This window comes from Rhopalosiphum padi, chromosome 2 (assembly GCF_020882245.1).
Source record: "Rhopalosiphum padi isolate XX-2018 chromosome 2, ASM2088224v1, whole genome shotgun sequence".
In the NCBI taxonomy this organism is placed as follows: domain Eukaryota; kingdom Metazoa; phylum Arthropoda; class Insecta; order Hemiptera; family Aphididae; genus Rhopalosiphum; species Rhopalosiphum padi.
Window position 1 is genome coordinate 61,005,467 of NC_083598.1, and position 14,869 is coordinate 61,020,335.

At 27.7% G+C, this 14,869-nt stretch overlaps 1 protein-coding gene across 1 annotated transcript in view; it reads right to left on the minus strand.

Annotated features, from left to right (window-relative positions):
• LOC132919410 (uncharacterized) overlaps positions 1-1,012 on the minus strand; it is a 29,037-nt gene extending 28,025 nt beyond the window's left edge. Inside the window, exon 1 of the mRNA XM_060980996.1 lies at positions 460-1,012. Coding sequence (XP_060836979.1) covers positions 460-489 — 30 coding nt within the window. The 5' untranslated portion in view covers positions 490-1,012. The remainder of the gene's footprint in view (positions 1-459) is intronic.
• Positions 1,013-14,869: the final 13,857 nt, after the last annotated feature.

Below are 14,869 nucleotides of genomic sequence, written 5' to 3' on the forward strand. Positions count from 1 at the left end.
TAAAAGAGTTGATAATACTTTTTTAAAATACTATAAACTTTGAATTAAATTGAAACTTGCTTCTTTATGACTGCCATCAGGGTTGATTCAATTGAAGAAAGGATAGATATTTAAGTACAGTGTAAATCATAGTTAAAAATGCACTTAAACAAACTTTACTCGATCAAGGAAAATACAAATAATTAAATTATCAGTATTATGGGTAATATAATTATGATTTCCTCAAATAAAATTAAATCTATTAAATATTTAAAAAAAATGATTGATCAAGTTTTACGTACAAGTCTAAAAATAATAATCTGAATGATTATAAAAAAATACAATTAAAGGTTCCAAATTTTTAATTATTAGCATTCATTTTTCCAGTGTTTTTTAAAAAAAATTTTAAAGTTCAAAACATTAATGGAAATAAAAAACAAATGCCCGCCCAATAAGAATAACAATAAAATATTGACTTACGATTACGACGACATACAATCCGAAATCCATTTCGACGTCGACTGTTAAGTCTTCCTTATTTCCGACGGTAATCAACGACGAAAACAACAATATAGTGATGCAACTAAGACGAAGAGGATAATAATACTACACGCCACTGGTCAGCGGTAGCACAAACATCAACACCGCGCTATAATGACACAATATTATTGCGATTATTAACACAAAAATGACAACACATGGGCGACACGGGAGTACGCGACGCGACCGGTCTGGACGGTATGATGTCCAGGTGTGTGCCATTTCGAACCAGCGGCTGTGGTCGTCGCGTGCCCACTCGAGATATATCTGCCCACGCAGGGGCACGCCCGGTTCGCGAATGTCCAGCACTCGCGGTAAATCTATATAATAAATAGGAAAAATAATCGTTTTTGTTTTTTATTGTCTGGAAGCTGTTATTGTTGTATAACACCCGATAATACCGTCGCCGTCGTTGCCGATTTATCGTCTTGACCTCTATTCGCATATATAATAATAATATATTATCCGTCTAGTCGATATTACTACTTAAAAATACAATGCCATGTATATATGTATATATTTATACATATTACAGTAACAGCTCCGATGGATATAGATACAGAGAGAGAGAGAGAGAGAGAGAGAGAGAGAAAGAAAGTAAAGAGACATGAACGCCAACGCCGACGACAACGGTCCGCTCGCGACTTGACCCGGGGCAACACGTTTATATTTCGTATAAACACACGACGACGGCCGACGAGAATTTGATGAAACGGATACAAGCCGCGGCTGTAGGAACGACTGCACGAGGAAACAGCGGGTACAACCATGACGTAACGCCTATGTTACATATTATTGCCGCCACCGCCACTGACCATTCGACAAAACTTATGCACAGTTATCGTTTTATTTGATTGATACAGTGGGGGTGGAGAGGAGTGAGAGAGAGAAAGTGGTCAGAGGGAAATGAGTAACTATAATAGGTATCTTTATTACCAGAAACTGTGCAGTCTTTGTCTGGGGACTTACACAATGCACAACGTATATTGGGACAACCATAAATATAAATACGTTTAAAAAATATCTCGATTTGGGGAGGGGGCGATACTTAAGAAATAAGAATACACGAGAGCGTCGAAAACTTTATAACTTAAATAATACGATATACTTTTATCGCTGGTCCCACAAGCCTTACACTGAATTATCCTTTGACGATAATTATTATTATTTTTCTCCTTAATATACGGATTAGATGATAATATTATTTTGATATTACCTATATATACTATATAGGTATATTATTATTTTAATGTATACATGTAAACGAATGGTATTTCAGCCATCAGTTACGCGCTTGTAAACGACCTGTGATGGTAAATACGTAACACATTATATCAGTTATATGTTTATGATATATAATATGCACATGCACAAGGTAAAAAGTTCTAATTTATTTATTATTTTACTCTTACTTAATAAGATAAATTAGTGCCATTTAAATCAATATCTTTGGTCCTTCCTCTATAGATCATCGTATATAATAATATAAAAATCTGCATGGATTACACATAATATAATATTTAATACCCCTTTGTATATTATGTGAAACACTGATGATTCGTCATTGTCATCTATTCAAAGAGCAAAAACACTAAATCAGTTGTATTTTATATCAAGCGTACAGCGAATACTATTAAGCATAAATAACATGGTAAATGTACCTTTACCACAAACATCAATCATGTTAGTCAAAATAAAGTGTACCGCGCTAAAAATATCTTCTCGGGTAAAATATGAACTTTTTATTCTTTACCCGTTATAAAAGACTCGGTATATATACATTGTTAACTGTTATTATTCATGTTCTTAGATTATTTTATATGATGTTCGATATTTACAATATCAATTCAAAGTGTTTCATGGTAATTGGTGACTTATATTTAACAGCCATAGAAGTAATAATATTATTAATATTAAAATATGTATAGATAAGACGCAACTTTAAATTATCATCCATTGCGTTAAAGTTAAGTGAACTGAATTCTGAGTTTTTGCTATTTCACTTTAAACATAAAAAATAATTAAAAAGATAAAAAATACAGATTTAGTATAGGTATAGACTAAAAAATTTACTCTTCTCTATATTAAGATTATAATTTCATTTAAAGTATGTACTTGAATGATTACTAGAGACTTATTTATTCATTCATAATAAATATAATTAATTCTTTGTTGGCCGAAAAAATAATAATTATACTATACAAAGCCATTCTGTACGATGTACTTACGTGGGTGTACATGTACAGTGTCACAAAGCAAATAAGTCGCAAATTTATTCGTTTTTTTGACAGGTCTAATGATAGTATGTTGACATTCCATCACTATTTCTATCACGTCAAGGTAACCTTATTAAAATCAATAACGGTCAATTAAATTTTTTAATATTTAAATATACTATAGTACTAATTATTACTTTAAAGTATCTAATTTCAGTTAATTATAATTTTTTCATTTTAATTCATATACTAAAAAAGTGGCAAAAAAAATATAAAAAATATAATTTTATTGCAATGTAAGAAAATATATTGACGTATTATTGACATTATTGTATTCAATTAACGTTATTTTTATAATTGCAACTGAAAAGTATATTTTTATTAATTTAAAACATACAATACACGTACAACAAGAAAGTTAGCTTGATTTCTTCCGTTTAGTTTATTATAAACTCGTAGAAAACTAAGGAAGTTATTTTTTAATTAAAGTTAAAATGGATATATACCTATATTAGGAAAACTCATCCAACTTTCGATTTCTTATAATTAATTGTATTACATATTATATGATTAACGGTTTCAAAATAACGTAATGTTATCAGAATAATATTGTATAGAATAAAAACAATATTTTTTTTAAATGTTTATCCATTATAATAATTTATAAAATATTTGATTAATCCATAAATAATTAAATTTGTCGTATTTGCTAAAACATTGTATTTAAAATTGAAAAATATATCTCCAATTATTAATGTTTCTCACAAATATACTCTATAAAAAATATATATATTTTTCGTTTTTATTTATTTTAAATTTAAATATGTCAACAAGGTAAAATTATTTTAAGATATATAAGCAAAAACCAAATTAGAGCGATTGTCATACTTTTTTAGTGTATCTACAATAATTGTATTATGTTACGTCTATATAGTGCATTAATACCTGTAGTCAGTAAACTGTGTTTTTTTATAAAAATAATCATTGTAATATTATTATACTGGAAAAACAATAATTGCGTAAAAATAAACAGAACAAAATATTTATAATTTACATTTATTTAGTTTAAAAAAAGGGTCATTTGCATTTATAAAAAAATTATCAATATAAATGCAAAACTAACCTCATGATCCAAGCATACATTTTATAAAGTTGATACTTGATTTAATTGATTAATGATTGTAATACTTTTGATGAACCAAACATAACATTATAATTTACACGATGAATATTGTTTCAATAAAAACTTATTATTATTTTGAGAAGTATTGATTCATAAGAAATTATCTTTTTTGAATATTTAACCTACATGCGCAATAATCATATTTTATACGCGTAGTGCATATTTTTTACACACATGTTAGACGTTTTTTGGTGATATCCCGATCAAATTTTGTTTGTTTTTCAAATGGCCACTTATATTTTATATTATTCATAGTCCGAAACTAAATACTTTGATACTCGTCTAATATGAAACTTACTTGGAAATATGTATCTGCGACAAAATAATCCTAGTCTATATATATATGTATATCGTATATGCATATATATATATGTATATCGTATATGCATGCAACATATTCATCAGAACAAAAATACATGTAAATATTCGTTTAGGACAGTTAAATCAGATAAGTATTTACGTTAGGGCCGTACTTAGGACAAAAATGGCCCATTGCAAAAACAATAACTTTGTGAGGCTTCGATTTTATATATTTATATTATAAATGCCTTTAAAATAAACACTTAATTACTATTTATATTAATCGATTCAAAATAAATTATTCTCGTACAGAATAATCGTCTATTTTTTGATAAAAGCAGAAATAATTGTGCACAATCTCCAAATTACGCCAACAAAGTCATAGCGGCTGAAATGACGTATGGACGGCGATATTATATTATCTCCAAGAAAGAAATTATGGTTATAAATAGAGTGCATGAAAAAAAATAAGCACTTGTTTTCTGAAAGTATTATTACTATACCCCTCAGGTATTAATAAATATTAATTAATTTAAATATGGCTACTATTTGGTATCCAAATAAACGGACACGTTCTGGTATATGCGATACGCCCTGTTGGTTATTGCAGACTGTTGATTACTTTATAACATATTTATTTTCTGTTACCCGTAAACCATTAATTCCATTATATTGTCAAGTCGCTACATATTTCGAAAAAATATAGTACAATAAAATTGCATTAAATGTTGTGTAAGTTTCTTACGCAGATTTAAAATTATGATTATAACTTATAAGCTACCAAACGTGCAATTCGCGCGTATAATATAGTATTGTGGTTTTAAAGATAATCGCATTTACTCTTATATATAATATCTCAGCTGTTGTAATATTATTGATCGATTCGTGTCTATCTTATTTTTGTGTTGGTCAATATTTTATAAGCGCGATTTAGGCACTTCTAAAAATTAATAAATACCAATTATCATACCTTTGCAATATTAATATGATACACCAGTTATTATATACCTACCTATAAATATTAAATTGGTGCAGATAATAATATTAGTAGGTATCTAATTCAAACCTAAATTATTACATTTTACTCTACATAATAATATTACATAATACATTTTTTTTTTTTTTTATTAGAAATGTATTTAATTATATAAAATACACATAATATAATATATAAATACAATAATATCTGCTCCTTTAAACCGTAGCTTGTGTTCCTGTAGACAGTTATAATTTTGCTTATTAAAATATATTAAATATCATGAAAAAAAATTATATATAAATTATATAATAATAATAAGTTACGGTTGGAAATACGTATACAGATTAAATAAGAACATATATTTACATAATTAATAACAAAGTATAAAATTTATTAACAAAATATTAAAAATATCAACACACGTAAATTATTCTATTAAAAATTTTACGTAATTATAATACAGAAAATAGCCAACTATAAAATGTTCTTCTCCTTTTTAATGCACCGGAGTGGATATCTTTTCTTGTTGTAATTGGCTTTTGATTAAAAAAAATTGGAACCCAGGTAGTCAACAAAATATTGACTAAAAAATGTTTAGAATATTTTACAGATAGATCATAAGCTCTGTGTTCTCTAATATTACTAAAATTTATTTTATGCATTATTAATGAAACAATTTTCTTAAATATGAAAAGTATTGTGATTTTTTTTATAAAAAAAACCTTATTGGCAGAGCACCTAGTATTTTATAATTTAATTTAGTGGAGCCTTCTAGTGATTTTTTTATTTAAGATTATTCTTACTATGCTTCTTTGATTTTGTTGTAAATTTTTTATATTATTGTTATATTAATGATAATAATCTAAAACATGTTTTATATAGTAAAATTTAGATTTTATTATTAAAACTACTTATTTACGAGACCTAAAGAGTTTAATGTCAATTTTTTATTTGTTTAAGTCATTGAATTTTGAAACTCAGTTATTACATGTTATACTGAGAAAAAATATTATTTATAGTAGGTACCTACTCTTAAATTATGTAATAACTGATAATATATTATAATGTTAATACATTTTAAGGTATTGAAAATTATTATCGAAATAAAATGAAACTTTCCAAACATTTTTATGAAACCATAAACATACATACATAGCATACATAGGTATAATATGTAGCCAATGGCCACATTAAGCAAATGAGGCATAAAGTTATAACTTTCTAATATCAAAAAAGTGTATACAAAGTTAAATTGATCCAAAATCATTGTAATCAACATATAATATTTCACTTATTGTTCGAAAACAATTCCTTATTTGTAATGATACTATAAAAAACGATAAATTATTTATTTCATTTTAAATGTTAAGAATTAGGTTGTATAAATTGTATTATAAATATTAAATACTTATTAAGTATTAACTGCTAAAATATGTCTGTTTAGACTATACAAATAAATCCTTAAAACGTTACTAAACTTTAAACTAACTAAAATAATTTCACAGTTTTAAATATTAAAAAATGTCTTTATTATTTTAAATTGTATAAAATAACAATTCTTCACATATTTTTGAATTTCAAACACTGTTAATATTTCTATACATACAATTATAGTTTATAAAAGCAATATTTTCACCACATACAGTATAAATATCTAGATTCTAGAATTCTAGATATATTATTTTGACTTTTATATTAGGTATTTAAAAATACTTAAAACGTAAATAATTATAATCGTATTCAATATAAAAACCTTAACAGTTTTAAATATTACAAATAGTTACTAAGATCACAGTATTATTTTTGTGGATACGATATATTAATATGTATTCATCACCATTGTAGGAAATACGAGTATAAGCTCCAGGTTTGTTTGTTAACGTCCCGGTCGTCGTCGCCAGGCCCCCACAAAAATTAACAGTTCCACACACGCGTTCTGCCCAAAAAAGTAAGTACCTGTTATACGCAAATAGTACCTACCAAATGTGATAAAAAGGAGCTGTTGACATTTAAGAAAAACACAGATGAATAAATATTGAATCGACATAGCACGTATTTGATGACCTGTGTTAAATTATATACAGAATAAATTAATTCTAATGCTTCTATACATCAATAATCGATATATTATTATAATATTGTTCTTATAAACGTGGATTAGGAAATGGCAAGGTGCCTGAATACCTAAATATAATAAATCTTATACTCTTCATTAATACAAACTTTATTTACAACGAGAAGAAATGATTATTTTAGGGATAATAATAGATATTTCGATTTTATACTTTAACCTAACCTATTGTATTCGAACGATAAATAAGTATTAATTGCTTAATCGCTTTACTACAAAGACAATTTATTATGGATTGTTTAGAAAAAAAAAATTTGGACAAAAAAAAATGGTGAAATTTACGACACTTTTAGATATCACAGATATATTTATTACTTCAATGAAAACATTAATTGTTTTCCATTATTCCAAAATAATTTGCTCTAAAATAACATTTGATCACGCAAGATCTTTCAATTATATTTTATAATTATTTTGTAAATAAATACTTAAATTATTTGCTGTGCATAGATAATTATCAAACGATGAGACATTATTAGGGAGGAAATGTCCATCAATCACGTGCCTGGTGTCTATTAATATATTATTATATATACAATTAGGTATCTACGTATGTATTGTGGACATATTTACATATATCATATAATATTTAATACATATATTATAAATTTATAATTGCTCAGGTAAACACGATAATAACAAATGTGATGTGTATATAATATCTTAGAACTAAGAAATCAAATTGACAAGTTGACCCATTTAGTGATGGCAACGTTATTATAGGCTTTACTTATAATTTTTTTATTATTATTTCTTAAAACGGCAAACTGTTATTTATTTAAAAATAATATTGTGTTTCTAACACCAATAACCGTATGGAAATGTGTTAAAATGCGTCTGATATAAATGCAACATGCGAGTATAGCATAATATAATTTTCAATAAATCCATATAAATCAGTCGAACGAAATCATACTGAATAACGATCACCCCGTAATTTGTTTTTTTTTCGTTAGTTATAAAAAAAAATGTAGTCATAATATAACTGCAGTTGTTATTTTTTGAACTTGTTTTCATGTGTGCGAAGTTATACCCACACTGTGTTTAAATTGCACCGGAAAATTGTAAGTTTTACACAGCAATAATTTATTACAATTTTTTGTTGATTATCCCACGTGTTAAATTGGACCAATACAGGAGTTGAGTAGGCAGTACTAAATTAACTTCTTCTTTAATTTAATTTCGATTACAGCTCTAAGGAACATACAAATTCTAAAAATCAACTTTTAATAAATTACTGAAAAATCAAACTCTACTACTTAAAATTTATCTTGTGTAAATCAGACAAATTTAACTCATTTTGCAACTCCGCATACGTTTTTTTTTTATGTCGAACTAATGCAATAACTATACGTCGTATGATATAATATTATATATTTAATATTATAACATATGAAAGTTAAGATTATAGTATAATTCGTATAGTTTATGATATTATACTCGTATGATGTTATGCAGAATATTTGTATTGGGTATGGATAATAATTATAATAATATAAACTAATATAGGTAGGTAATAATTTGTAATGTCTACATAAATTCTTCGACGAGACGGCCTGGACGATGCGTGTTCCGGCGTGCACCGATGAAAACGGCGTTTCGAATACAATGCAGACTACAAAACGCGCATACAATTATATTATTATGGACGAAGTGGTTTAAATGATATACAATATAAAAAAATAAAATATAATGTTAATGAAATATTCTGTGTGTATAATATTATGAAGAGACGTCATAAAGTCGCATTACCGGGCCACTGCCGCCGGGGGTCGATGTGTCGCGAAATGCCAGGCACGGGAGTGGGCGCCACGCGTCTGTGGTGCCGGGCGATATATTAGACAACAGTACCTAATAGTGGGCTCGCACCGAATAATAGTAATAATAATAATAATAATAATAATACGGCATGGTGTTTATAATATATATATATATACATATATAGGTATGCGCTGGTGAGTGGGTGGCTGACCTCAACACGTTCTTGAAATCAATGTTATGTCACACGATACACACACACACACACACACACACACACACACACACGGTTATCGCAACAAACAGCTACAGGAGATTGTGCGTTTATAAATACATATAGGTACTGACCGCCGCAGCAGCCGATCTGTCAATCGGTTCGACGAACTCGACTTGAGTCGCGTTCTGAATCATATTATATATTATTTTATGTACAGTATAAAACTTCATTTCGTTATAGCGTCATTCCGCTATTCGAGGGACCTAAGTCAAAACGCGTTAAAAGTGAGTACATATCCGTTTATGTACTCACTACAAAAAAATACTATAACTTTTTCATTTTTTAATATTTTGTATTAATTTATTTATCGAGTTTTTTCGCTAATAATATATCTGTAAGTTAAAATGTAGATTGTTCAACAACAATACGACCTTTTTAAAACAGTTTGTTTCCGATATATCAGTCCAAACAGAAGACTTAGTGTGATATAGAACATATATCTTTATTCCAGTTCTTTATTATTCAAACAACACCAAAAAAATATTCAGTAAAATATTTTATGTTTAGCTATAGTTTAATAATTATGCCAGCAACCCGAGTAATGGTTAAAAATTGGAAGTTTTAAAATTAACAGAAATAAATAACTTTTACATTTACTAAAAGACGTGATGCACAGTCATCCAAACCTAAGTTTATTGCGCAGAACATTGATCGTAATAGTCGGAAACCGGAAGAGTTACAACCTAGAACTTTAATATCTATAGCAGTCTACATATAAAAGGTGCTGAAAACGTTTTCAATTTATGTACTTATATCGTCACAACAATTACACTGAAATTCAATGCAAAATATGGAAAACTCGTACGTAATTTATTTCTATTAATAAATAATAAATATATACATACAATTGTTGATGAGTATCGTGTCGAGTAACTGGTCAATACCGGAAGACTAAATGCGTCTTGATTCATGACGTATACAGTATAGTGGCATCCTATATTTTACGTAATACTTACCATAAGTGCATGACTAAGTGGAAATACTTACCATTATTGTGGCCACCTGTTGAGGATCTAACTTTAGACCGATTGCGGGTTATAACGTTATAAGTACGTGGCCAAAACATAGCAATAAAATATTAAGCAATTACGAGTTGTCTAGATTTTTAAATACACGATGAGTTTAAATTACAAATAATCGTTAAAAAAATCAAAATTATTAAAAACTAATTTTGATATTTTACGAAGACAAACATAGGAAAATACAGTATGAGTAAATCCTATCTTTATCCTTGTATTACAATTTTAAGCCCTTGCATAGCCAGGAGTGTTAGAATTTAATTTTCTGTTGATATATTACAGTTTAGAGCAATGATAAATATAACAAATAATTATAATTAAAAACCGATCCTTATTTTCTATTGATGTCCAATTCCCTCAAATGTATCAATTGTATAACGTTATTACTGATATTAGAAATAAACAGGACCAGTCCGGTCTAAAGCAAAATGTGTGATTACATGGTAATAAGCTTGGGCTGTATGATTTTACTCTACAAATTAAATACCTATGTAAACATTTTTAACATAAGCACTTTGAATTAAAATGGACTTGAGTTGATTCGGCGCTGGAAATAATGGTACTAAAATTGATTTTTAGAAAAAAAGATGAAATTCTAATAAATTTATAATATTTTTGTCAGTTTTAAATTTTTATTAGGAAAATTACTGAATAAAACCGAAAAATTATCAAAGTAACAACAATCATACGAGTATATTTGAATTCCAGTAGTAAGTAGTAACCATATAAATTGTATATTTTATAGTGCTTATTTTTCTACTTATGTTTCCATAAATCATTTTTTTTTTTTTTACTATAATTAGTAATTACATATAATCTTCTCGAAAAGTAAGTAGTAGAATTACAGAAGTGGTAAAATGTAAATGTGATACGTGTAAATTAACCGATACGATAAGAATATAAGATGCCATAAATAACATTTTTTTTTCTTTCCATAATTAAACATACGATTAGATACCTGTTACTAAATGTGTATGATTATATTTTAGCTGCAGGGTATAATTATAAATTAGTTGATGAATATTAATATTTTGTCATTAAGACGACACTTCACATGCATGCGTTGACTCCGTCTCATAAACGTATAACATATAGTAAAATCCATTTCACGTGGGCAAGGACCACTCAAGCTATAGTCCAGGTTAAGCAACCAAATTTTCACTCTAGAATGAGAAGATTTTGGACTGTGCAATATTGTTTTACGTATTTTTTCGATGTCAGAACTACAAAATAAGTTATTCAAGTTTGAAAAATACAAAAATAATTGGATTTTGAAACGATAAGAACTTTTTTCGTATTGGTGATATCAAAAAAATAAAAACGGTGTTGCATAGCCAACGTTTTCCTTTTTATAGTATAAAAATTGGGTTGTTTAACTTGAACTATTATCCTAGTGATTCTTGTTCGCGTGAAATAGTTTTTATTATGTTGTACGTTTATAAGACGAAGACATCACATGCGGATGAAGCCCTTTCTTAATCATTATATTACAATATGTAATATTATATATATTGTGGATATTTAGACTAATAAATTAAAGACTAATTTTAATAAAAATTAAATATTTGGTATACGATTTGACCTTGACAACCTAAAAATTATTTCCCTTAAATTATATAGAATCCCACGTTAGAATCATAATATTCTTTCCTGTTCACTGCTATACTAAATGGGATAATTGGTTGATTTTGATCTTTCTATACATACATTGAAAATAAATTAAACATTACGTTTAAAATATTTTATTTAATTATAAATATATATTCAACTAAATGTAATAGGAATTGGTTCAGGTTGTGTATATTATACTCGTAGATCTACAAAGATCTGCATTTACGTACAAATTATTCGATGTTATCGACGTATTACCCTATACGAACGTGTTTGGAATCTATATAATAGGATTTTTATAGAAATATTATCAACAAACCTTTAATAATATTATCAGTACTAATATTTTAAAGGTTAGTTAGGTATATTTCTATGAAATTACTTATTATAGCGATTTCAAACACGTTCGTAAAGGGTAATACGCATATATTATAGCCTATAGGTAGGGTAATACCCTATAGACCTGTTGACTAGACTACAATATATAATAATATTATAATACTTTTTGTGTGTGTGCGATGCTTGTGGCAATTTTTGACCACTATCGAGGTTGCAGTCGGGACCGCAGATGTCAGTACGACGACCTGAACCATTCTCAAGACGCCTACCATTGATTCAGTAGGTAGAAAGAACAGTTAAATGGTTATTATTGTTATTTTATTTTTTTTTTTTTATATATACAAATATGTACATATTCATACGTAGGAGTTTGTGTAAGACCTTCAAAATAATAATACAATTTTAACGTACATTGCATTGACAAACGCGTTTATTTATCCGGAACACGTTTAATCTCCAAAAAGTTCTTATTGACCTATACACATGAAACAATAATTTTTAATAAATTTACATTATGTATTTCAATTGCAATTTATTGACTTCCCGAATATTATTGAGAAGTTGTTGAAATACTAACAAGGAATTTAATCTATTAAAATCATGTTGTAACATATGTGATTAAATGATAAATCATTAATTTGTATATTAACCTCTGGATTACGCATTGATGAAAACTAAATGTAGCAAACTTTATTTTCTCATACACTAATTAAATTGTTATTTTTATATTTTTCAAAAAAATATTCGCCAACAAAATAATTTTTCAATCATATTTTTGATATTATAACATAGAATCTATGTGTAATGTATAAGGATAATAAAAACTTGATCCTCGCCCACAGTAGACCACTATAATACTGTCCCGAGAAAAGTATTTGTGCATAATTTAGTTTTTGTAGGCGAAGATTTAAGCTGTAATACTCCAAACTATGCATTAAAATATGTCTTCCATCAACATCCGTTCAAATACATTTTTATTTTACCTTACTATGTCGTTTAAACTGTGCAGTGTGTGTGTGTGTGTGTGTGTGTGTGTGTGTGTGTGTGTGTGTGTGTGTGTGTGTGTGTGATACTTCTTATTTCTTATTAAGACAAATAAAAATATTCTATAAAATAAATGTACAATCGTATAATATGTTTTCAAACAATTTGATCTTAGTTCACACACACACATACAATGTGAATAATATGACAACGAGAATAATTACAAGGAAACAACTATTGGAACTAACATGGTCTGATTAATAATATAAATGGTTAAATTCTTAAATCTTACTTAAAAATATTGACCAGAAACAAAGGAACAAGATATCTAGAACGGTAAATAAGTGACAATATGTATTCATAACAAATTAAGTTTTTCAACCTAATTTTATTATTTATCATCAAAAATCGAAATAAAATAATATATTGCAGTTAAATTTAACAGGCCTACATTCTTACGAACAAAATTTAGACTTACTATTTCTAGCACGTTCAGCTAATTTATAGGTTGGTCTTATCGCACAAATAAATCGCGAATATTTAATATAGTGTTTATATTTATACAATTTTCAAGTTTATTTACACGTATACGAAACTCATCGGACGTGCCCCATTGATGCATGTCGGAACACGGTTGCAGGACACTGTACAGTCACCTAGAAAGAATTAAAACAGGGTTCTTTCCCCACTATTTCTGGTTGTATCCCTTCTAAACAAAATATGGGCACAGCCTTTGCACGTTTCACGCATCTTTGGGTTCATCAGATTCATATGTATGTGTGATTACTCTACTATGCTATGGTGTCGGGGTGAACGGTACATACTAGTTGCCTCCTAAGAGTTTTCACACTAATAGCCTCTCGTATACAATTGTCAATTAAGTAGTGGTTCATAAATTTCACTGGCCGTATATCATTTACGCATCGTCTGTTTATCTATGCCAAAATATCATACATCGTTTACGCAACAGCAACCGATTATTGTCCATTTTAGCTGCACTAAATTATCGTAAATCAAATGAGTATCAATATTCTGAAAAATAGCAGGGTATATAAAATAATTTTTAGTTGAAAATTCAACGATTGTTATATGTAAGAAATATATACAATAAACAAATAATTAAAAATAAATTGGATGGATACCACATTACAGTAATAGTTACAATCGTATGACTCGACAGGTCTCCGTTTTACTATCCAGCAATCTACTATACAGATTGAAATACTCATGTGATAAAAATCAATTGGTCACATGTACACTTTAGTTGTTAACCTCGTCGTGTTATTGCTAACTTATAAACTATACAATATTATACATATTATATATTTTAAAACAGAAATAGCTATAAAATATTTTAAAATTGAATATTACGAGAGTAAATTTGGAAATGTGCGAATTTTAAGATCAAAGTAAGAAAACCACTAGCACTCTTGAGTATAGTCGGTATAGACCTTTTTTTTAGTTCTATAATTAAATAATATTCATACGCAAATTATGTATGACCTTTTTAACAGCCCATGCGCAAACTATGTATAACCCAAAAATCGAACGGT